This window comes from Ixodes scapularis, unplaced genomic scaffold (genome assembly GCF_016920785.2).
Source record: "Ixodes scapularis isolate PalLabHiFi unplaced genomic scaffold, ASM1692078v2 PGA_scaffold2__306_contigs__length_199485367, whole genome shotgun sequence".
Lineage (NCBI taxonomy): Eukaryota > Metazoa > Arthropoda > Arachnida > Ixodida > Ixodidae > Ixodes > Ixodes scapularis.
Genome location: NW_024609857.1, coordinates 60837250 through 60862019, shown reverse-complemented (window position 1 = coordinate 60862019; position 24770 = coordinate 60837250). Strand labels below are relative to the sequence as shown.

The 24770-nt window shown below is 46.9% G+C and overlaps 1 protein-coding gene across 2 annotated transcripts in view; it reads right to left on the bottom strand.

The window, feature by feature from the left end:
• LOC8039750 overlaps nt 1–24770 on the bottom strand; it is a 54686-nt gene that overhangs the window by 5110 nt on the left and 24806 nt on the right. For both annotated transcript variants that reach the window (XM_040222163.3, XM_040222164.2), the window contains 4 exons: nt 21513–21731; nt 14533–14644; nt 8098–8258; nt 2380–2445 (listed from right to left, as the gene is read on the bottom strand). In XM_040222163.3, the coding sequence (XP_040078097.1) occupies nt 2380–2445; nt 8098–8258; nt 14533–14644; nt 21513–21731 (558 nt within the window). The remainder of the gene's footprint in view (nt 1–2379; nt 2446–8097; nt 8259–14532; nt 14645–21512; nt 21732–24770) is intronic.

The window sequence follows — 24770 nt, the reverse complement described above, 5'->3', positions numbered from 1 at the left end:
CCATTCTTGTCACCCTTTTTGCCTTTCACGGGGAAGGGGCCACCTAAGGATACAATAGCCCTCGGCAGAATCCAGTCCTAGGTGTTTACCGAAAGACACAGATAAACGCGTGCATTTTATAATTTCTCCGAATAGGTCCAGAAACTTTAGGTACTAAAGGTCCATCCAAGTGTCCATTGTCTATTCTATTTTTACTTCAGTTTACCTTCCAGGTTGTCTTACCAAAACAAAGTCCTCAGGTTCCCGGATTTTGCCAGGTTTTGCACAATTATTTTCTTGAAATTCCCCGACACTGCTAAGCGAACAAGACGTGTCCGAGTTTTTTGCAGCTTGAACTGCGAGTACCAATATTATGTTCTCAGACTCTCAAGTTTGCCACAATATTTTATTAAAATTCCTCGACACCACTAAGGAAACCCGACATGTCTGAGTTTTTCCCAGTTTGATCTACAAGACGTTCCACCCAGGCAGCAGAAATGAACTCAACTGTCACGCTTCGAACAGTCCATAGAAGCAATCCATTCAGTAGTGAGTAGTGAAGCTTGAAAGACGAGCTGTTATGTCGTCAAGCCGTTCGGCAGAAGTGCCGACGCAGAAACAGTCCGTTTGTGGCCGCAACGATGACAAGGGGTTCGTCTTGGTGCGCACGTTGCTATAGCCGGTGGCTGGTTAAGGGTTCAGGGTAAGCTCCTCCCACCTCTTTCCACTTTAGCAAAGCGAAAGCTGCAGAGGAAGTCGCCTCTTCTCCAGCATCCGCTCTGCTAAAGTGAAAAGAGTGGGGAGGAATTTCCCCTGAACCAACGTCACTAAAACACTCAGTTGGGAAACTCGCCGTCGAAACCTGAGCCGCTCGCGTCCACCGAGACTGAGCTAAATACGACAACAGCGCCACTCATTATCATTTGTCTGTACTGTGGTCACCTTGAGCTTTTAGAAAGCATGTTTTTGCATAAAAACAAACGAAAAAGACTCTTGTTATATAAATTTATTGGAGTTTAGTACAAAATGAGGGGAGCGTGATGTTTTTAAAATCTTTAGTGTGCAAGGTTTTGCGGCACAATTAATATTGTTTTTATACAACCATGCCTCAGCGGTGCTTTCAGGTAGCGCGTCCCGGCCTAGGTGCATTTTAACTTCGGTAGCAAGACACGGTGCGTCTGCTGGGGAGACGGGGGTGGCACCCCTGTAACCTCTTCCGCTGTATCTGTTTCGGCGCCAAAATGGCCGATTAAAGCCAAAATAGACGTCACGTGCAGTTCCTTGAGTGGCAGCTGCGGAAGAAATGGCGACGTTGTGTTTGCCACTAGCTCGGTGCTCGAGGACAGATCGGGGACACTTTTTCAGAGCAGTCTCTATGGCAGTTTCCCAACTGAGTGTTTTAGTAACGTTGCCCTGAACTCACCAACTCTAGACCACCGTAAAATAACGAGCAAGCGTCCGCTCAAAATTTGAAGATAACAGCGAAAGATAGGGGATGGGCGCATGTGAGGACATCAATTTCACATATATCGGGTGTCTCAAATAGCGGCCAGGCTCTTTAAATCGACCGCAAAATTTGATTTCTTAACCTATCGCGCTACGATTTTGTGCAGCGTTGCCCACAAGTGGCGCATTTTTTCTCTAAAATTTGTAAAGGGCGAACTTACCTGAGGAAAAAGTAAAGAAAGAAAAAGGCTTAAGTTCTATGGAAGCCCAGCAAAGCCACCGTTCTTCAATCAATACCCTATTGTTTGTTTATTATGTAGTACATGCAATTCTGACAGAAATAAATGTCATGTTTCAATTTGTGTTGAGTTTACACTATTCAAATTCAAAGCTTAGTGTTTGCATGACCCTGGTTATTATTATTCCGTGTTCACGGGGTTCATTTTTCCTTCTAATTTGGAGGCATTTTTTGGGGGGGAGACTATTTTTTCCCACAGATTCGGGGTCTTTTGGTGTCAATTTCCGCCCCCGGACCAAAAATCGCCGTTTATCGCGGCCGATGTTGAAGAAAACAGGACATGGGCATGGGTTTCCCCAACCTCCAGGGAACGTGTGTGACCAGAATACTAGGAAATTGAGCCGGTACTGCTAAGAGAAGAAGTAAACAGGGCAATGAGTGTGGTTCCGGAAGAGGAAGGACGAAGCCCCCTTACAGACAAGTTCAATGTGGACTGTGTTCCGGAGCAACACAAAATGAAGCTGTACTTAAAAATTTCTTTCCACGAAGCCCGGGGTTTTCTTAATTGCGGAGAGCTCCAATTTGGGGTTTTCGGGTTTTCCCCGGTTTTGATGAAACCGGCTCGGGGATTAATTTCCGGGGTTTACCGGTATGTACCGAAAACATGGAACCTGAGTTATCATGCAAAGACGACAAAAATACACAAGTGCTCTTACTCAGAGGTAGAGTCCAGACCTCTTCAAAAGCTTGAGAGGGTTGATCCTTCAATGTTTCGCTGCAACCTGGTGAGAGAGCATCATTTCAGGGCTTGCATGCCTCCCGTAAACCATAGATTCCTATAGCCATGGGCAACAAGTGGAAACTATCGTTATTTTAAATGGCATCAAAAACAAGAGTGCTCCTTCTCCTTTCTAGTCCTATTCTTTAGCACTTTTTTTTTTTATGCAACGTAAGAACTGGCTCATTTTTTTTATTCTACAACATTTTAGGTTGGCACGGCTCTCCCACTGAATCAACTGCTATGCAGAATTTCAGAAAATAAGGATGACAGAACTTACTCCGTCACCCTGATTTCTGAGGCCTAGAACTCATTCACGGGGGGGGGGGGGGGGGTAAACAAACGCTTGGCTACCAAATAAATTATCTTAATATTTTGGAGGACGAGCTGTCATTTGAGTACCTTTAAAAGATTACCAAAAAAAAGAACCGCTTATGAGAGATCACACTGGCACCACCTATTGGGTAGCCCTGAAATGCTTCTAATCCGTATATATTTCCTAAATTTTTATGCACCACTCTTTCACCATGGGGTTGAAATAATTCCGACAACGTTACGAACGACCCTTTCTCATAGATAGGGCGTAGATTTGATCTCGCACATACTACAACACCTTCAGTCTAGTCATGGGCAGTTCCAAGGCCACTTGACAGATGGCGTCAGTGGGCCAATCTGTTCACTCAGAAGCGGTTACGAGACGTCCCAACGCACTTGGTGACAGTGAAATGCAAGTGCAAAAAAGATGCTGCAACGAAAACATACATATACTTCTCACGTTCAGAGATAAGTTAGACATGATCAACAATATCAGTTAATGACAATCATGTGCTTGTATTTTGAACGGATGGCACGATGTTTCGTTCCACACGGCCGATTCTAGCAAGCACTTAAACAGCAGCCGTCGGACAGCATGGTGTATATCGGGAGATCCGGCGCATTCGTGACGTCACTTGTCCCTTCGTGGTCAAGGCTACGGCGAGGCTGGTGTGGTTACAAGTTTCGCCACTCGGTGGCGTCAACGCGTTACAACCTAGCCGTTGGAGAAGCTCAAGGACTGGTTTGGTGACACGAGCAGACATGAGCAGAGGTGGAGTGAGTCACCAGCACCCTGAAACTAGGTATACTCCTTTCCAAAAAAAAAAAAGACCGCTCCTAGGCCGCCGCCATATTGCTGAAGCTGATGCGGCTGGTGCAACTCTCGCGCTTCCTATCAGCTACAAATTTTCTGCCGCTCTTTTGGGCTGTGGAAACTCGTTCACTGCGATTCTCCACCTATGTTTTGCGGTTTTGCATTCAACGTTTTCAGGCCCCTTTTGCAGGTCCACTTAAGTTTTCTGATGCTTGCTGTGTACCCTTTCTGTGTTATCTTCCACTGTGAGAAATAGGGCTGGTAAGTACCTGCCATTCAAGAGTTTCTGCTTGACATTCACGGGAAACAAAGGAGGGGAAGGACAACAAACGGCCCTCGACGGGATTTTGCGAACAAAGACAACTGTTCCCACCCTTCCAGAGGTAATCTGCATAGAGTTCTTTTCAGTCATAGCCAAAAATAGTTCTGGTTGGAGTCAGTCGCGCCCGTTCCTTTGCCTCAGTGCTGGCGTGAAAAAAGGAAGCTCTCCCCAAAACGTGCCCCAAAACAAAGTTATCTTGGATTCCGTCCGATCGTCAAGATGTGACTGTCGTCATTTGAGACTGTGTTATTTGAGATCTTTCTCAAATAAATTATTTTTAAATAATGCTGCATTGTGTGGTATGCACAATATATTGTTCCAATGTTAACACTTGCTAAATTGTATGTCCGTGCCCTATCCATCGGTAAACACATTATTCCTGAGCGTGAAAAATGCATGCCTTTCGGCTATCTTCTGTTGTAAATTATTTTCGACAGCTAATTGCTTTGTCGTTTGACACGCGGCTAATCAAGCGATGCCGTCAAAACTTATCACAAAAGAAAAAAAAAAGAAAACGACAACATTTTGGTTGCATTTGTTCTGTTGCGCGTGTACCCAACAAAAATAGTTTAATCTTTTTTTTATTTGTTTTTTTTGTTTTTTTTAAATGTGGCAGATTTCTTTCTCAATGTCCTCAGGGAAATACATACACCATGGTACACAAAATACAGCAAGAAAACACGAGAATTTAGCCGCCAGCAGTGTTTGAAACTGCACCTATCGAAATCACAGTCCACTCGGATAGGGCTAGAGGGGATGCTGGTGAGAGTCTAGCCTCAAACCCAGTGACTAAGCTCGAAAATAGTTTGTTGCCCCTGGGGTCGAGTGTTTCTTGAAAAGGTGTATACTGACCTCCTCTCGGTCTCACTCCCTCTCCCAGCCACAGAAGTTGAATGGGCGACAGAAAGAAGGGAAACCCGGTTGAGCCAAGTTCGAAAGGCGTTGCGCGCTCAGAGTTCAGCACCTTACTTCTGCGGAGCGATGCTGCTTTTTGGGGACGAGCGTAACGACAATCCAAGTAGCTTTGGGAACATGCACCAGGTGCAATTTGGTAATAATTTTATTCGTTTTAAACAAAAGTTTTGGTGTCTTTGAGGTGTTGCCACAACATATAGACATTTAGACACTAAAATAGGCGCTAGAATTTTCTTTCAATACACCTTTGAAGGTTGACCTACAGAATCGTCTCCTGCCAGGGAAAAACCAGCTCCCAGTGTCATACCACAACCTACTGTAATCCTGACCTGCCCGCAGAATGGCTTCCTACGGGAGATGCTGTCGCTGATGAAGTGCCTTGCTTTGCTGTGGGGGGCGCTCAGAAAAGGCTTTTCTGCGACCCAAACACAGTTTACAGCCTGCCTGTCTAGTGCACGGTCTGCACGGCGCACCACTAATGATATCCGATTACAGTTTTTCGAGAACACCTGTCGTAGCGTGGCACCAGCAGGTTGCAGTAGCACATTACAGCAGGATACATTGCCGGCATTGCTCCCATGTTTGTCTGGATCGAAAGAGCACAATTTTGAAGCACGGAAGTGCAAGGGCGTTTTTTAGCCCCAACTGCTCTTCTGCCATCGTCGAAATAATGCGCATTTTCAAATCACCCATAAAGAGCCACTTTGCTGGCAGCCGACACCTCTAGCGAAATCTGTCACGCGGCCCACGGACTGATGAGATCTCGCAAGGCCCCAAAGGATAGCACGTCAGGACCAGATAACGCCGCAGCGTCTTGCGTGCCTACGATTGATATGCAGGTACCCTAGGAAACAAAAAACCTTTATGCAGCGCGGCGAAGTCCTAGAGTGAGGAAACATTGCGGCCGCGGCCTGTACTACAAGGTGCACGCTGGCACTCTCGTGTATGCAGGTCGAGCTTACAGTAGGTCGCAGTCATACTCTCTTTACAGGAGTGGGTCTCTGAGCTACTCCCCACAAAAAGGAAGGAGGGTCACTCCCTTCTCAAACAGAAAGGAGAAGTTGAGGGGCAGTTACCGCTTTTCTGGCTGCTCGTCAGGCTTTAAGATATCTTTGTGGCGTGCCACATGCCAGTAAAACCCTTGCAACAATGGTCATTGGCCAAGGTCGCTCATGGTTCGCGACGACAACAACTCTCTAACTACGTGAAATCCCGAGAGATGCCCCACCCCCGAAAGGTAACCCACCCATATTTTTGGGTTCACTTGATATTTTCTTTTAAAGGGACACTGACAGGGTATTTATGCTCGCCGAGGTTGTTAGTTGTACGTGACATATGAGGGCTCAACTACCTAGAACAGTATTTGCGGCTCGAAATTCGGTTTCTTTCCGCCGAAAACCGCCGATCAAGAATTGGCCGGTTCGAGTCTCGCTCACTCTCTTTTTCGCGGTCACGGGCCGTTTTCTAAGGTATCGATGCGACCACCAAATTTAATCAAAGTCGTGGGTCACTGAAGGCACACACTCAATATTAAAAATAGAAAAAAATATGAAACCCATTTTTTGTGGCTTCTAAAAAGCTGTAAATACGTTGATTGAAAAAAAAAGTTCCACAGACAACCGGAAGCATTCTGTGCGTTCGTCGTTTAGCGTATCGTGGGACTCGCGGGGACGGCGATGGCAGCGGACGGCGGGCGTGGGACCTCTATTTCAGAACTGTCGTTCGCAGTACAGGCGAATTCTGTCTACCGTTAAAAGAGAAATTTGGGACTGATCAAAAGAATTGGTATTCATCCCGTACGACACGCCCGGCCACCAAGCCGATTTGCACGAAGACGTCGCCGAGCCGTCGCTCCCTTCTCGTGGCTGAAGACAACGCTCGCGCAAACGTCAAGCACGACGTGTCTACTTCGAGTTGAATATGCACGCGTACGATTTCTTTACTAGGTGCGAATGTCCCCAAAGCGTGGTGCTTCCCGACTTCGACCCGGGAGTGCTTTTGCTAGAGAAAAATCGACAGCAAACTTTCAAACTTACAGTTTACCGACTGAATTATTACTAAGGAAAGAGATCCACCAGAAACGAGATGCCCCAGTAGCTCAGTCGGAAAGACGTCCGCTTCACACGCCGTAGGACCTGGTTCGATCCCCCGTGATTTTTTTTTTTTTTTTTTTTTTGCAAACAATTTCTGATGTTTACATATCTTTTTCTTTTTTTTTTCAATCATCACTGAAGAAACAAACTAAAAAATAACAAACAAATGTTGTGGACGATACTTCGCTGAATTAAACGGTATGGGATTTCCGTTTTGACACCTGCGAACTCAATGTAATCACTTTCCACAAAATGCAAGGAGCATATAAATCAGGTAGCGTCCGCTTTCCGAGGTGCCCGTAAATGTTCTACAGGAATTGCAGCCAGCCATTGGTCCCGATCCCGTTGATCTTTCGACAATGCCACTTTTTTTCGGATGCAGGACATGTGAGCCAGCTCTTCACGCAACATCTTGGGTTTATTCTTTTCGTAGCCGATCATGGAAATTCACCACGGGCACTCACTACTCATCTCTAACTCCTCAATGTACAAAACAACTCATCTCGGAGTAGATAACAACGAGCGGAACAAACATAACTGCAAAAGAATCGCACGACAAGCAGTTCCCGCACGCCGCATCGCACGCCGCATGTCGTGGCGTCTGCTACCGGAGAGGAGGAAAAAAAAAAAAAAAAAAACGCACGGTCGGGTGTAGCCACGTGACTTCCGCCAGTCACTCTCTTCTCTCCACTTCTCCGACCTCCGTCGGGTTTCGGTTTCGGTTTCGAGCAGTTGCGTCTTTTGGCTTTATTAAAGAAATACGCTACTCTGTTGCAAAATATTAATTGGGTAGTCCTCCGACACCATAATGAAGCGCCTGGCAAAAAATAAAAAAAAATTTTTGCGGGGTGTCAGTGTCCCTTTAAGCACAGAAAGATAGCCCACTCCTAGCAATTGTGGTGTTCGGATCAATGATGACCTTGCTGTAAATGCATCTAGTTAGCTATGGCAGGATATAAGCGAACATTGCTGACTGGGAAGTAGTCATCTTTGTTTCATTGCCCCTCGCCGCAATAACAAATCTGACAAACACATACCCTAAAAATAGCATTTTTTAAACTTTTCTTGATTTCACACCAAAAGTTAGCCCACTCGTTATTTTCCTCAAATTTTCTCTCGATTTTAGGTGGGCTATATCTCGGGATTTTACGGTAGGTGTGCACACAGTGGCTGAATGGAGAAAGGCAGTGCACCGACCTTGGAAGTCTTCGACTGTGTACCGGTCGTCGTCGGACGCCGTACCCCCGTCCTCGTTGTCGCTGTTGTCTTCCGTCAGGGCCATGGTCTCGATGGCCACTAGAGCCATGAGCTGCTGCAGCTTCTCTGGCTCCAGGCCCAGCGGAAGCTCCTTTGCCAGCCTAAGCGAGCGCAGGGCACCCCAATTATTTCTGTCTGAGTACCCACTGTTCCGTCCAACATTCGACTGCAGTTGAAAATTTGCAAAGTGCCAAAGAGGAAATTCCTGAACTGAATACAAACTGAACATTATGAGTATTCTACTTATACTCCAAATTTGTAATGTTCTTTGCACGCCCCTAGCACAAGGAGGACTGGGGACAGAATGGAGTAAACGAATAACACGGCCTCTTGGGCCAACTTCTTACATGTGCAAGGCATTTTTGACCGTAGCAAACATGTTTATGCAGCGTTAAGCACGTGATCCTCAATTAGGCCCAATTTTACCAAATCAGAGAGGTGCCAATACACAACCTAAAAATACAGTGTTTACGGGATTAAAAAAAAAAACACAAACGACCAGGACAAGTGTTGGCTTTGTCATTCTTTGTTGAACAAAATTAATTTTGAATTAAATATTGTCCACAAAATGTAGGCGACAGACTCTAAAAACTACAAATTAGGTTGCAATAATGCAATGCAACCTTGGAATTCCTAACATTTTTAGGCATGTATGAATAGTGGATTTTGAGTTTAAAGTGAATTTAAAGCGAATAATGGTTTTGGCCAAATATTTTCAAATCAAATATTGAATAGTTCTTCGAAGCCTTTCACTACTGTTGCACCATGCTTAAACGGAAACCCAGTTGAACTCATAAAAGTTGTTCTCAAGCTTCCTCTCCTTCATTTTTAAGCTAAGTTAATTTTAATCTAAATATATTTATCGAGTGTGGCCTCAAAAGGTCCCAAACCTACATTGGGATTATGAACTAAACAACAAATCTGACATAAAATTAGGCCTATAGAGATGCCCTAATCGAGGAGATTTATAGACCTTGCTATATGCAAACATTCTTTCTTCAATCTCGACATTAAAAAAAAAAAAAAAAATTATGATTGATGAATGAATTGGTTGTTAGGGCTCCCTCTCTTGCATATTAGCCACAGTTTAATTTTGAAAGTTTTACTGCAATGCATTTATCAATGCTTACAAAGCTTCTGCCTCTTTATAAATACACAAGGCACACACATGCACCATCCCACTTTAAAAGTGTACTTTTCTTCTATGCACACGACTGCAATATTTGTACTTTTCGCAATGTTGATTGTGGTGAGCTTCTGCGGGTGTGGCTCCTCCGCAGTGCACCCATGCTTGGTAAGAAGTGCGCTTAACGGGGCTAACTTGCCGTGATCAATGAATATTAAGGTTCATCTCGAAGCATATATCGAATAGCGTAATATTCTAAACTACTATAAATTAATATTCACACATTTTTCTTACGAGCCTAATTTATAGCAAATAAATGAGGGACTTCCCATAAAAACAAAAATAAAGAATGGCAATCCGATCCAGATATCTTTTCATTATTACAATTGTTATTACATTATTACAACTGAGTTTATTGATCGCAAAATCGCAATATATACTTGCGCTGTCACGAACAAAAGAGAAGAAAGAATTCAGCCCACGTGATACATCACCAATAAAAAAAAAAAAGGCGCTATGACACAGCCGTACAGAGCACGTGTTAAAAAACGAGCAAGTCAGGGAACTAGAAAATTCATCTCTTTGCCTGATAGGGCCACAGAAGGACTGCTTACACATGCAGCGCCCAACCTCGCTATCTCAACAGCCTCCAGAATTTCATGAGTAAGCTGGTCCCTATGACGCTTAAAAACTTCACACCATTGGAAGTCAGGTAGGCAACCACAGTCGCGGCAATGAATGCCCAGATGACCAGACACGCTTGGGGAGACACTGTAAGCGTGCTCTCTTAACCTGTCATTGAGACAGCGGCCCATCTGGCCAACGTAGCACTTCCCATATGTCAGAGGGAGAGAATAAACCACCCCCTCAGAAAACGAGACGAAGCAATCTCGATGCCTCATACTGCAAGCCGTGGCCGCCCTCAAAGAGGGGTTAACAGCTCTGCACAACCTTGACAACCTGTCCGGAGCAAAGAATAAAAAGTCGATGTCACACCTGCCCGCAATGCATTTTAGGTTGTGGGCCAAGCCGTGTATATAGAACATGACTACAAACTTTCTTCTCTTTTGTTCGTGACAACCCAAGTATATATTGCGATTCTGCGATCAATAAACTCAGTTGTGAGTCAGCGCTGCGTCCGTGTTACTTCTTCGTCTGGTCCTCGTCTTTTCGCGCTGTTTTTAATTCCGAAGGATTTGGATGCTTGAAAAACTTTGGCGACGATGCGGCATGCACGTGAGGGAGCATGGTGCTAGCGTGTGTGACACAAGAGCATGGCAAGACAATGCTAAAGTTCAGCCATAGACAGGGGCGGATTTAGAACTCTGTTTGGGGGGGGAGGGTAATATAAAGTATCATAAACAGGACTGCGGTTGCGCCTTTTGCTTTAGCTGCCGCAGAACCGCACTGCGCCGACAGCCCCGCTGCGCAGACTCATTGGCTCCAAGCCGTGCTTTGAAACTGCCGCCGTGGACTTCGGTCTCGGTTGCAGCGACGGAGTGCTTTTCCAAATTCAGAGTACAACTGTGCATGCTAGGGTGCAACCTACCCTACTTTGAACCCTCGTCCTTGAATACCAAGCCTTCTACCACCTGGAAGGCCGGTAGTCGGTTTTATTTCGGGGGTCCACCCATGTCAAATTGCCCTCCGAGGAGGGGGGGGGGGGGGGGGGTCGCCTTTGTTTGGGGGGAAGCGGCCGCCCTCGTCGCCCCCCCTTTGGATCCGCCCCTGGCCATGGCGGCATAAGCTGCCAAACATTGCCTCAATAAATGGTACCCCTAGATGGCTCCAGCTCCTACTTCAGACAAGCAGTGAGGGAGAACACCACATCTTACAAACCTGACGTGCACGGGACCAAATTTGTCCAAAAAAAAGCATTTTTCTGCAGTGCACCTGTGTCGCAGGTGAGGCGAACATAACGGAGCCAAATTATTCATCCAAACTTCGAAAGCATCTGTGTTTTTACGAGGATCGGTGGCTCAGTGCATCAGCACGCTGCAGCTCAGAGTATGTACAGTGAAAGATCAAGCTGCAGAATCCAGGGATCGTCTCTGGATTCTATCCTCACCCCTGCACATTTTAATCTGCGAGATCGGGATAACTCAGCTAAGGCAAGCAATCCATTGATAAAAAAAAATACATTATTCACATACTCACCCACTTGACCTGCGAAAGCATCGAAATGGCATGGGGTCGTACAACCACTACTGTGTGATGCAAGCAGCAGTGATTGCACGACCCTAGGTTAGAAGTCATATTGCACCATCCAAATTCCCCATCGACAGCGGGGACATCAGATGCCAATTCAGGACAGACATACTTCCCAAAATGCAGACGTCCATTCAACACACTTGAGCTTTTTTAAACTTCCGAACATCATTCATATTTTATCTGAAGGTCAAGTCGAATTACCTGTTGTTTGAATCCAAAATTCCAAGTTTGGGTGTATCTAATGCACAAGCTTTGGCCAGCAAACTCTTCATCTGGTTCAAGACTCCCGTCAAAGAAATACAAACAGAGTTTTTATCAAACAAAACTATTTGCCCCTTTTAGGGGCCCTGCAATCGTATTTAAGTGTCAACCTTTTTTGCGACTTCCACATCTCTTGGGGTTTGGGCAAACCAGCAGGCACGAAAAGAGTAATTAAATATCAGTGCGTCATATTTCAACCGGACAACGTGGAAACCTTTCCCACCTACGGGGGTGACCCGCGGTGCAGAAAGCACGCGATATGTGAAGTCTTTGGTCCTGGGCTTACTACTGGTCAGATTCACTAAAAGCTTCTTTTTAGTCGAAATACAAAATATAAGTGGCGCGAACTGTTTCAATTATTTGTGAAAGTAGTTTTTGTTCAGTATTTTAGATCAGAAAAGAAACAAATGCAGTTTATAAAATACAAAAACAAGAAATGACCCGTCGACATACCTGCCACCAAGCAGTGGAAAAGGCGGCGCATACTAGAAAGGGGTAGCGGGATCAGGCACCGACGAGCGGCGAGTGTAGAAAGGTCTTGGATGTATGCGGCGGCACTGCGGTAGTATATGGGCTCGAGGATCCGACCGGTTCCGAGCGTTCGAAAGGCGTTCGGCGAGCAGGTTTGGCTTGTGTTTTGGCCGTTTGGCGGTATGGCAGCGCGAAGTAGCTCCCGTTCTGAACTCATCTTTACCCCGTGTTTGCTGTCGTTTGTGGCCAATGAATCGTGCAGCAAATGCAATGCAAGCCGTCCTGGCTGCCCGCTTCATACAGCCTATCCAGAACATGCTTTAGTGGCGCCCTCTCGACCCGTCGACATGGAGTGCGGCAGCCGTGAGCGCTCGCTGAACTCACTACACCTCCTCTAGTTCACGGCCACTCAAGCGACCAAGGCTGTCATGAAGGAGGTATATTTTTTGCTTGTTTTTGTAATGTTATTTTGTTTGTAACTTTTAAAATAAAGCAAAATTCGAGAAAACAAAAGTTTCATTCAGTTACTACGTTCAGTGCGCTCAGGTTCGGTGCAAATTAAAAAAAACCAGTAAAAACGTCTTTGCAAAGCCCCTTTAAGGGCAGAATTGTTTCCTTTTTTCTTTTTTTTTTTTATAGATCATTACGTTAGCGTTTTTTAGTCAGTGCCATTTTGAGTACGTTCAGTTGCCACTGTACTGGAGGTAAGTACCAGGTTGAGCTCAAAGACCTTCAGAGTTTCCCAACTAATAATCAGAGTTGAATAAAAATTCACTCTTTGACACCTACCTTCAGCTGTAAAGAAATTTTCTGCATCTAGAAGAGAATGCACTGTTCTGCACAAGTTCCGGTGCATATACTAGGTATGTTGCCTCTGGGCAGACATACTATACAGCACTAGCACTGAAAAGGTGCTAGCCAAGCAGCAAATTGATCAATGAAAACTTGCATGCCATACAGGAAAATAGTGCCGTCTTTTATACACCTCCTCAACTGAAAGAAATAAAATTGGTGGTCTGTCATGCTACTGGTTTTGCTGCTGACTTGCGTCACGATGCACACCTCAGAACTGCACCCACCATCCGGAAAGGTTGCGCACGCCTGAAATATCCAGCTCCCCTTCCACAATGTGGCAGTCACGATAAATGGCAATATCCACACTCATTTGGCGGGCAAAATGAAGTTGGATGCTCTTGATCAAAGGTTCTCAAACTTTTTGGTCTCACGGAACCCCGGGAAGCCTCAAAAGCTGCCGCGGAACACCCCACCCCCCCCCTCTATATTTGCCGAACGAGAAGCAACAGATGCACAATTGTAGGCAATTTTGCTTCTGTTGCTTCCCATATATCCCCACCATATCAATAGCGATGTCAGCACAAAGTGAGATGAAAGCGCTTTGCACGGTCCTGCCGCGCAGCCTGCGGTGGGGGAGGGAAGAGGGGGGGGGGTTGCAATTTGGGTGTTTGCGGAACCCATGAGACCAGCTCGTGGAACCCCTGTGTTCCCCGGAACCCAGTTTGAGAACCCCTGCTCTTGATTACACAAAGGGATCCACACAGAAATCTAGCAGACAGCGGTATTCCTCAATATATAATGACAAGGAACATCAACAAGACCCGTAGTATTGGCCCTTACTTGCGCTGTGGTAAACACAATGCTCTGTTTTTCCCAAGTATGACACCCAATGAAGTACTTTTCCAGATAAATTCCTTTAGAAGGTTGTAATAGCACCGTATGAGAGTGCAGGGAGAGGGAGTACCTTGCTCTCACATGCCCATGCTGTCAGCTAGGAACAAGACCTCTGTAAGCTTGTGCTTCTAGTTTTGCCATTTAGCACACCCATAGTGAATAGCAAAGACAGACCGGGCTCCTCTTGTAGTATCAGTACAATGGTTTCGTTGCCAATGTCTTTTTCAAGGAGAAATATTCGTGAAAAGCTTTTAGCAGAAAACCATAACAATGGTTCGTGGAATTGGTGGCCGAGCACATGTTAGCACACCAGAGCTGGGAGCGCATGCAGCGAAAACTCGCACCGCAGAGCCCAGGGACCCTGGGTTCAATCCCCATTCCTGCCCGATTGGATCTAGATGAGCCTCGTACTGGTGTCCATTCATGTATCACTACAGCGCGATGCACGTTAAAAACCCCAGCTATCAGTGGTACTGCACTGGCTAAATTTCTCGTCTACAGCGGCGACACCAGAAGCCCATTGGCACTGGCTGACTTCCTGCTGTTTAAATGCGCTACACAATTCCTCTATTGTGACGGTTCGAGCTGACAAGGTGAGGTGTTTGTGCAGCACTCACATTGGCACCAGCTTGGCCGAGTACTTGTGGGGGTGCTCCAGGGCCAGCCTCAGCAGCCTGTCCACATTGAGATACGCCCGCGGTGGGTGCCGCTGCACACTCTCCTCTACGGCTGTGGGGAGAGGATTAGGAAAAGCTTGACGTCCACTGCTTTAGGCAGTCCTTAGCCATGCAATCCACTTGGGTAGGGCCTCATAGCCTCCCCACAGCTAGTCTATGGAAGGACAATGGCTTACTGAGACAAAGTGAATGGTGGACATCTTGCACACGCTTTCGAAATGACACGGCAGCCACTACAACGGGTGGCCAGAGATAGAGCCCGCACTCTTTCACATTCGTATGAAGCAATAAATTTCACCCAACCTACCTTTATCAGCTTTGCGCTTTATATCTTTTATACTAGCCTACAACATACGGTTCGAATTTCGGAGCAGCAACGTGACGGCTCATCAAAACGGCTGCCACTGCTGTGTCAAGTCATTCTTTTACGGGAGCAGTTTTAGATTGCAAATTATCCTTTACGAGCCGGTGGTACCCAGCAATTCAAGTTGTTGCGACATCATTATTAAAACTGTTATTTGGCAACCTTTGCTGTTAAAGGGACCATGAAATGATTTTAAAATCGAATTTCATCCACCGCACGTCTTAAAAGGTGTGAAAAGAAACACAAAAACACAAAACTAGGGAGCCAAAAAAAATTATTTGCTATAGAACTTTTAAAAGAAAACTGGACTCTTTTGCGACTTCTTTCCTTCGAAAGCTCTGCCTTTTCACTACGATGCATTTGCAGAAACGGTGCACGTCAGCCGAATCCACGTCGCCTATTGGGTAAGAGCCTACCTCACCAGCACCGCGATCGTAAACAATAAATAGCCGGCGAATGTTTTCTAAAAGTTATGTTAAATAATATTCAGATCCACATTTTGTAGCATAATTAGAGATGTGTGGCGAAAATTGCCGAATTTGATAATGCTGAGAGCCAAGCGACATCTATCGTGTGGCAAACGAAGCAACTACTGCGCGTGCGCAGTAGGGCAGGGCCGACTTCAGAACGGTTATTTCCTTTGGTTTCCTTCCTCTCAAAACTCTGACTGACTGAACGTTTATTTTTCTACGTGTTCATCTAGCGCGTGCCGACTTCAAGCAGCAAAAAAAAAAAATGTACTTAAAACAGACCACGACGAACAAGAACGCTGGATCCACAAACACCCGAGAAGAACGACAACAGCCGCGAATCCCGCTCCGACGAAGCTCTCAGAATAGAGTAATGCTATATGCACTCCGGAGTGCAGCTCGGCCGGAAGTTGCTATATGCACTACGTTTGTCTCGTATAAAATGAATGATCCCAACAAGTTTTTAAGCGGTGCCATAGCGTAGGGGTTTAGGTGTCCGCTTTGTACACAAGTGGACGCGGGTTCAAATTGAAGTAAGCCTACCTTTTTTTTTTTTTTTTTGAACGTTGTTTTGTTGAGGCATTTGGCGATAGATTCTTTTTTTTTTTTTGTGATGAACACTAAAGAAAAAAACACCGAATGTTGTCGACGAAACTTCGCAGACTTTGCAGATCGGGGACAGCGGGGCTTGGGTTGCCGGCTGGACGCCGCGAAGCGGCATGTACAGTATAGACCAATACGCGGCCCTGACGTCACGCCGCTGCGGTGGCGCTGTCGACGGCACTGCGCATGCGCAGATGCTTCACTCCTCCCGAATTCGGTTTGTGCGCACGCGCAGTGCCCACACCTGGTGTGGGCAAACGCGGGCTTGTTTGTAAACAGAGTGTCGGTCTATAGACCACTTACAACGTAACCGCTTATAGTGCAGGACCGGGTATAACCCGGTTTTTTTAAACCACCGGTTCACCTCCCATAGAACTCCATGTAATTACATACCGCTTAAAATGCAGGCGCGCGAAGGGAAATACCGGTTATAGCGCGGTTTTTGGCACAGCCCGCCGACCGCGCCGACGACCGGAGCAGCGAGCTCGCTTCCCTGTGCGACACTAGATAACGGCGCTGACGGCGCGAGCCACAAGCTGCACTCGCGGGGCAAGAAGGTTGCTCGAAAACGCAGGGAGAAGCGAAGAGAGAGGCTTCAGTTGCCATAGCGACGGAGGGATGCACGCACGAGTCGTTCACCTGCGTGCGTCCCTCCACTGCGTTGGAAACAAATAGCGAGTTCGTTTCACACGCACTGGCACCGTTCGAGTTCTCTCCCAGAATGCATCGCACTCACAGAGTGTTGCACGGAAAACTGGACTCAAACGAATTCGCCAAGTGCACCGAGTGCAGAAGACTGACGCTGCCGCCATCTATGTTGTAGAAAAGGTACCGACTTCAAACCGAAACTAGCGCCTTTCTGTTCGGAGTGATGCGTGGGAATGCGAGAATGCAGTCGCTACCAACGTTTATCTACAAACGTTGGTCGCTGCAACCTGTAGTTTATAGTTGCGATGACTTCAAGCAGCTCGGCTGCCGTAGAGATAGTTACAGACGGCGTAAATTTCCGCAACCAGCTGTCTACAAAGCAGCTGGTTGCGATCTTTCAATTCTTATAACCGTTTGCACTGAAGAGAACTGATGATGCTGTCCGAGCAGAAGCTTGATCCGTTTGAGCATGGTATTATTCGTGAACCACTGAAAGGGTACGGCTTAAAACTATCCTGTTGGAATATCCAGCAAAACTGGGACTTCCGATTTGGATCGTCAGGATTAGATATTAGCCTTGGCGAGTGCTTGAGAGCTTTCTCGAACAAAATACGACGGGGTAAGTTAGCTGACGTAGGTAAATGTTAAACATGATGATGTTGCCCAATCCTCGGATAAATTCTCCATCTTTAGCTTTCTCTGATGCTCATTGGGCAGTCAGAGGTTTCTGCTGGGGGAGTTTTGTCGAAAAATGTTAAATTTTTCACCCGCACACGGATGGGATAGGGGAGGCACTCACTTGATCGAATGACGTTTTAGCGAACGCCCACGTTTCATCGAACGACACTTTAGCGAATAGTCGGACGCCGCGAAGCGGCGTTTTCGGGTGGGCCAAATGGGTTCACATTTTTGTAATGAGTTGCCGAAGACTGTCGCCGCGAAGCGGCGTAAAGCGCAGCGCGACCGATGGGTTAACGCGCGCCCCCGTTATTCGCTAAAACGACCATTCGCTCAAACGTCGCCGTTCGCTAAAATGTCATTCGCTCTTGTGATATGGACCCTGGTGATAGACATCTCGGGGGCCGCTGTTGCGTTTGTTCTGAGCATTTCTTTACGCACTGGTATATTTCAGCGTTTGTGCGGCAACAGAGCGATTTAAAACCTGCAAATAAATCACGGGTTGTCAATTGCTTCCTTCGGGAAATAGCAGACGCTCACAATTCAAGCTCGCGTTTGATTTCATGGCCCGCGGGACGCGATATCTATGAGAAAATCTACTTTTTTTCCCGTTCGGTTCCGCGACACATCGTAGCAGACGAACCCTTGTCGTCTGCTCCCGCTCCTCGCCGGCTCGACCGGAGCGAGGCATGACGGGATTGCATTTTGGCGCACTCCCGATTTTCTCGGTGCAGCGAGTGCATGCACGCGTGGGGTGTCAGCGCTGAAACGAACTCGGAGAGTGCAACCACTCGTGGAGTGCCGGCCGAAACGAACCCGTTCCACGCTGCGAGTGGGCACGCGTGGGCACGAGTGCCGTGAAACGAACTCGCTAAAAGAAACAAACGACAGACCAATCGCAGGTCGAGGAGAAGTGTTCGCGCGTCGCATGCCGGTCGCGGGCCGGCTGCTTCTATCCGCAAACATAGCCTCGGTTGTGATCGTCGTCGTAGACGGCGTGGTGGAACTCATCCTTCCGCGTAAAAGCGCTATCCTTGACTGTGAATTTTTGTTGTGTGTCGCTATGATAACCCAGTACGTACTAGAAGGGAAGATCCACCTACTCGTGCGGCGATGTCGTGGCGGCACCACGGCACTCTCAAGACAGCAGAAACGCCCGTGTCGTCGTGTTTGTTTACTTCGACTACCGTGGTGCTTTCTAAGCATTTGTGTCCTCGAACATCGCCCGGATTTCTTATTTGGCGCATTTCATGCGTGTGCTAAAGTTCAAGGTATTACTGGCGCGTACCGTATGAAGGATGCGAATTTTCACGCGTTTTCATCTCCGGAGAAAAGTGATTAGGGTTAGGCCCGCTTCAGACGGAGCAATTTCATTCAGCAATTTGACGTCGCAACACCAGCAACACCGGCCGCCCGCGTTCACACGCAGCAACCGAATTGCTCCGACTCGCCATCATCATCATTAAAATTGATTCTTCTTTCACTATTTAGACGCCCAGCTACGCGCTAAAAACGCGTTCTTATATCTTTGAACGGCGTTGAGAATACTAACTCATTTTTCTGAAACTGTTTATTTCCGAAAACGATCCATTTCAAACCAGAACTAAGTCTTTAGCTGTCATCATCACCACCACAGGGGTGTCACTTGAAAATATTGCGTCTCTGATTGGCTGCAGCCGCTTCAACCGTCTTCGAATTGCTCCGAGTTGCTCGCTTGTTCGAGCCGGACCCGATCTCAGCAATTCGCGTCGATCTAGGGAAAGCTAGGAAACAACCCGCCAGCAACCTCAAAATTGCCGGAAAAGTTGCCCTGTCTGAAGCGGGCCTTAGCAATCCTGAACGCTCGCAACGTCCGTCCGCAACCCGCGACGCCGTTAAAAGGCTGCGCCAGGCAAAAGCCGCTCATTTCTTTCAAAATGTGCGCCACACTTGAGACAGAACTGTACTAGTCTGGTGAAATAAAGGCTTTCCTCAAACTAAGCTTTATTTTTCATCTAACATAAAATAAATTCTTTTACAAAGGTAAGTTGTCTCATGGCATGTATTTTGGCCTGAAAAATTGATGTTTTGGTTATAGTGCGGTACCGCTTATAGTGCGGATTTCCGCAACTCCCGAGACATACGTTATATGCGGTCTACACTGTACTGGTTAACTTTTCTAATTAGCAGCCGCATACTGTCGCCGCGAAGCGGCGTGAACGCAGGGGGGGGGCTGTGTTAACGAGCTCCCCAGTGATACACACGCAGTTTGAAAAAGGGTGGCCCGAGCGGCATGAGCTCTCCGCGTAGTGCATATAGCAAGTGCACTACGTAGTGCATATAGCATCGCTCCTCAGAATATAGGCCTAGCAGGCACTCCGACTCAGCGCAGCGTTGCTTCGTCGCAAGACCGTCTGTCTGCCTACGACCAGCTGGCGTGCTGAATGGAATATGCCCGCGCTACCCTTGTGGACCCTTCCCGTATTACAGTTTGATCGCTGACCTCAATTTTAGGTTAAGAGGTGAGGTCAATCTCTTCCCCTTGTTTTCCGAGGCAGTGTTGACAAACACTCGTCGAAAAGGGACCCTCGTCGATCCTCTCTTCTTGTTTTGTGTGATATAGAGCTGAAATAAACGCTGTATGGATTACCTTCGTAACACGGTATGTACACTTTGTTATTGGTATGCCATTTTTATTCTGACAGACTGCACGTCACTGTCGAGCTGTAACAGTTCGTGGGAGGTATACGTGCAATACCGGTCCAACCTTTCTTTGCCGAGTGTCGCGTCAGTATCGAGTTGCTATCGTACAAGATCGGTCCCGAAGCGCTTACCAACAGCGCGAATACAGCACTTCCATCAAACGCGCGCGTCCGCTCCGAGTGTGAACAGGTATTTACGTGGCTCTTGCTGACACTCGTAGTTCAAACGTATCTTTTTTTTAACGTCGGCTCGCTCCTGCATCTCCGAGACCGCGAAAAACGCCGCGGCAATTTGTTTCCATCTACGTCGCTTTGCAAACGACTGACACTGGCCGCCTTTTACCAACAATGACAGTTGGGTTGACTTCTGGAGTCTTCACCGGAAGACTCGCTGCACTTCCCAACAGGCATACCGGCGTATGGGACTAGTCCCATGCTGTCGCTGTAGCGCAACATATCTCATTGAATTTCACCCAGCTGCGATGCGGCGATGAGAGGCGCCGATTCAGAAAATACGTCGGTGACATCGGCGCAGTAAAACCTACTGGCGCACCCCAACTCGTCGCCGCTCACGCTCCCATCTCCTACTGCCGAGAGAACTTCCGGTTCCGGAAACAGCGTACGTCACGGCTTGTTTTGCGGTCAAGAAAAAGTCGATATTTCATTAATTTTTTGTGTAGAAGTTAATAAACCGAGACGAAAACGGATGCCTGTTCGGCATTCAGTGAACATTGACGGTTTAATGTAAAAGTTATCTGGAAAAAGTAAAAAAGTCATTTCATGGTCCCTTTAATTTTTTGTACTACATCACCCCCTTTTATGTAATGCACTTCATTGAAGTGCCTTTGCGGATTATTAAACTGAGCTGAACTGAACAACCCCAGACTGGAACAAAATCTGGCCCATTTGTGACTATACCTATAGTCAGATACAAAATAAGAAAGGCAGTGCAAGGGGGAAAAGGGCACCCAAGAGAAAGGTCATTGTGAAAAGGAGGTTGCCCCTCCCCACTTCAACTTTCCTAGTTTCCGCCCTTTTCCCCCTCACACTGTCTTTCTTACGTTGTATCCAACTATAGAGCTGTTTAAACAGCTAAGTACCACATTTTCTGAACCATAGTATGTGAACTATACATGTTTACTAGAGTTCATATTTTACGCCATGTGCTCACTACATCTACGGGTGCAGACTATATGAAGTCTTGTTTTTCTAGATCATTCGTTATGACAAGATGCAACGGATTTTGTGAATGACAGAGTATGATTAATAATGATTTACGTGCGATACAAGCTTTTTTGTGAGCTAATAAAGCAGGCTCTTGTCAAAGTGTATGAGAATATTTCTATGTGTGGACTATGTTAGGGAGAAGTTTTTTTTTAACCGAATGGTGCCCTTGTGGACCATAATCTGGAAAATAAGGCAACAGCTCGACGGCCAAGAACATGAGGGAGTAAACAGTACGGCAATGCTACTTGCCGGTGTGGAAGAGGGTGCCCTTGTGTGGGGTGCCAGAGAGCAGGTGTTCGACCCAGGCCACAGCCAGGAAGAGCTGGGGCGGGTGCTGCACTTGCACCAAGCGCTCTGCCAGCAGCTGCACCCGGCTACCCAGGGTGGCCAGCACGGGGAACCACGCCCTCCTCAGCGCGGCTGGAAGCTCGAAAGACGCATCCTCGTCCAGATTTGGCGGCTCCAGTTCTGCACCAAAGATGAATGGATGGAGGTGTACGGCTGAACCCCCAAAAATCGTGCAGCTGCTTGCACCACTTAGCCAGCGTTTGAGAGCAATAGCTGTTATGGGGACTTCCCAAAGGCATTTGCGACATTGCTATCGCACCAGGCAGAAAGCTCTGCGACGTCATCAAACCACATGACCACATCCTATCAGAGTAGTTCACCCACCAGCCGAAAGATGGCGGGCACGCCCGGTGCCAAAGCGAACGTTATTAGATTGGCTCAGTTAAGGAACTGCTCATCATACCTCGGCAAATTCATTCATGAACTCGCTCATTCACCTTCATTCACATTCACGGCGTGAATCTGAATGGCCCTGAATGAATTCTTGAAATTGAAAAAAATCATGATGTGATGGTGAATTACTGTGAATTTGAATGAATTCGTGATGTGGTGTTGAATGAAGTCGTGATGTGATGGTGAATGAAGTCGTGATGTGATGGTGAATGACTTCGTGAATTTGAATGAATTCGTGATGTGGTGTTGAATGAAGTCGTGATGTGATGGTGAATGACTTCGTGAATTTGAATGAACTCATCATGAGTTGTGATTGTGAATGACTTCGTGAAGTGAAGAATTCATTGTGATATGAATGACTCAATGAATTCGTGACATGATGGTGAGTGGCTGGTGAACACAATGAATTTGATGTGAGTGGCTCGTGAACTTGATAAGTTCGTGATGGGAAGTACTTAATTCTCGATGTGATAGTGAGTACGGTTATGAATTCAGAATAGGCGGAAAACATGTTACGCAGGTGCTTGCTTGCTGGTTGTTTTCATCCTTCACCGCAAATGACAGGGACCCATTTCACTTTAGCGGTTTGGGCATCAGCCTCGCTGCGCAGCCGTGCGCGCTGCAGCGCGGTGGCCCTTTGTCGAGTCAGGTCCTGGTTTTAAGTGGCTGCGAACTCGTGAAGGGCTACCAGCCGTGGAGTCGAATTTAGTCAGGATGAACCTTCATGAGTCATGCGGAATTCATGATGTGATGGTGAATTCGTGTTGACCGTGATGGTGAATTATGATGACTTCGTGAAGTGATGGTGAATTCGGATTATTTCATGATGTGATGGTGAATTCCGATGAATTCGGGGTGATGGTGAATGACTTCGTGAATTGGTGATGTAATGGTGAATGATTCCGTGAACTTGGAGGCGGCGGTGATGTGATGGGGATGAATTCTTGGCGCGGTTGAACAACATGATGTGAAGGGGATGAATTCTCGGCAGAGTTTGAAAGCCGTGATGTGAAGGGGATGAAGTTTTGGGGCGTTTAAACGCCGCGATGTGAAGGGCTGCGAATTCGGGAGGTTGGAGTACCTTGTGACGTGAATGCGAATGAATTTGGAGACGTGATTTTATTCATGATGTGATGGTGAATGAAGGGGCTCTAAAATGCCGACCTATGCTGCTCATAGACGCTGCTTGCACCAACAGTACCCCCCCTCACTCACCACGACTCGCCTCCCATCGCTCGATGCGCCGGACGGCTACTATGGTAACTGCAGTGTATTCTATGAAATACATACGTTTTGAAACACAGCGTCTAGGTGGCGTTTAAGGTCTGCTCTATAGAATACGCTGTTATGAAACGAAAATCTAGATGGCGCTTCAAAAAATGGGAGGCGGATTGCAGTGAATGAGGGGGGTACCCCCTTCCACAGGAGTTCCACAACTGAGATAATCTAGTAATGTTGGCCGAAGCCGACGGGTAAGGGAGCGAGTTCAAGGGGGACGTGTTGCGTCTCGAACCTCGCTACTTGCACACATTCAATGGTGGCGACGCTTGTGCCGTGAAACCTCCCCAAGGATGCCGTCGACACTTCTGTGTACATCTTGCCCCAAAACATCCCAATTTGACACCAAGAGCTTCATGATCAAAACTTGCCAGTGGCTTGTCCCAAAAATGCACCAGTATTCATCTCTGGACACTTTAACGTCAACATCACTAGTCGAGAAAAAGAGTGGCTCCTCATATTTCTCACCGTAGCCCTCGGTTTGTGTGAGCAACTCACCACTCGTAACTGCACCTGTGTCAATTTAGGCTTAGGCATAGATGTTGATTCATGTGTGCAGTGTGTTCTCTTTTCAACATACTTCAGTCACCACAAAGCTGTTGTGTGTGTGATTGAGTAAATAAAGAATGAATACCGTAAAATCTTATAAGAATTCCCAATGTGATAATTCTTATCTTATAAGAATTCCCAATGTGAAAATGTGATAGGAAAAACTAAAAAAACATTAGTGATAAACACAGGGGCACCCGCTAAAAACCACGTGACATGGGAACTGATACTGCAGACACGGCAAATTCGCATTCCACGATGCGATAAACATGCGGGAATTCACTACGAACTCCTGTGTCACGGGAAAGGATACCACAAGTTGCAGACGCAGCAGATTCACGTTTTATGGTGCGAAAAACCCGCGGGAACTTGCTGCAAACTTTTATCTCACAGGAACAAATCCCACAGATCGCGGACACAGCATATTCAAATTTCACGGTGTAATAAACATGCACGAACTGCTACAAACTTGCCGGTCGTGGAAACCGATATCACACGTGCAGATCGCGGACAAAAACGCGAGAATCCACTACAAACTCGCATGTCACTGGCACAGATACCGCAGATCGCGGACGCAGCAGATTCGCATTTCACGATGCAATATACATGCGGTAACAACTCGCGTGTTACAGGAACCGATATTGCAAGCGCAGATCGCAGAAAAATATGTGGGAACCTGCTACGAACTCGCTTGTCAGACATACCGGTACGGCAGAGTGCTCGGTTGATGCTGCTGATGCCTCTACAATGCGATTCACGTCGGACATCGCGCAACATCTCACGGGAATCAGGGGGGGGGGGGGGGGGGCAATGTTTCAGAATTTTCATGTTACGGATATTTTGCGAAAAAAACGGGATGGGCGATCTCTCGGGGGAGGGCATCCTTAAAGGGACACTGACACCCCCCAAAAATTATTTTTATTTTTTGCCAGGCGCTTC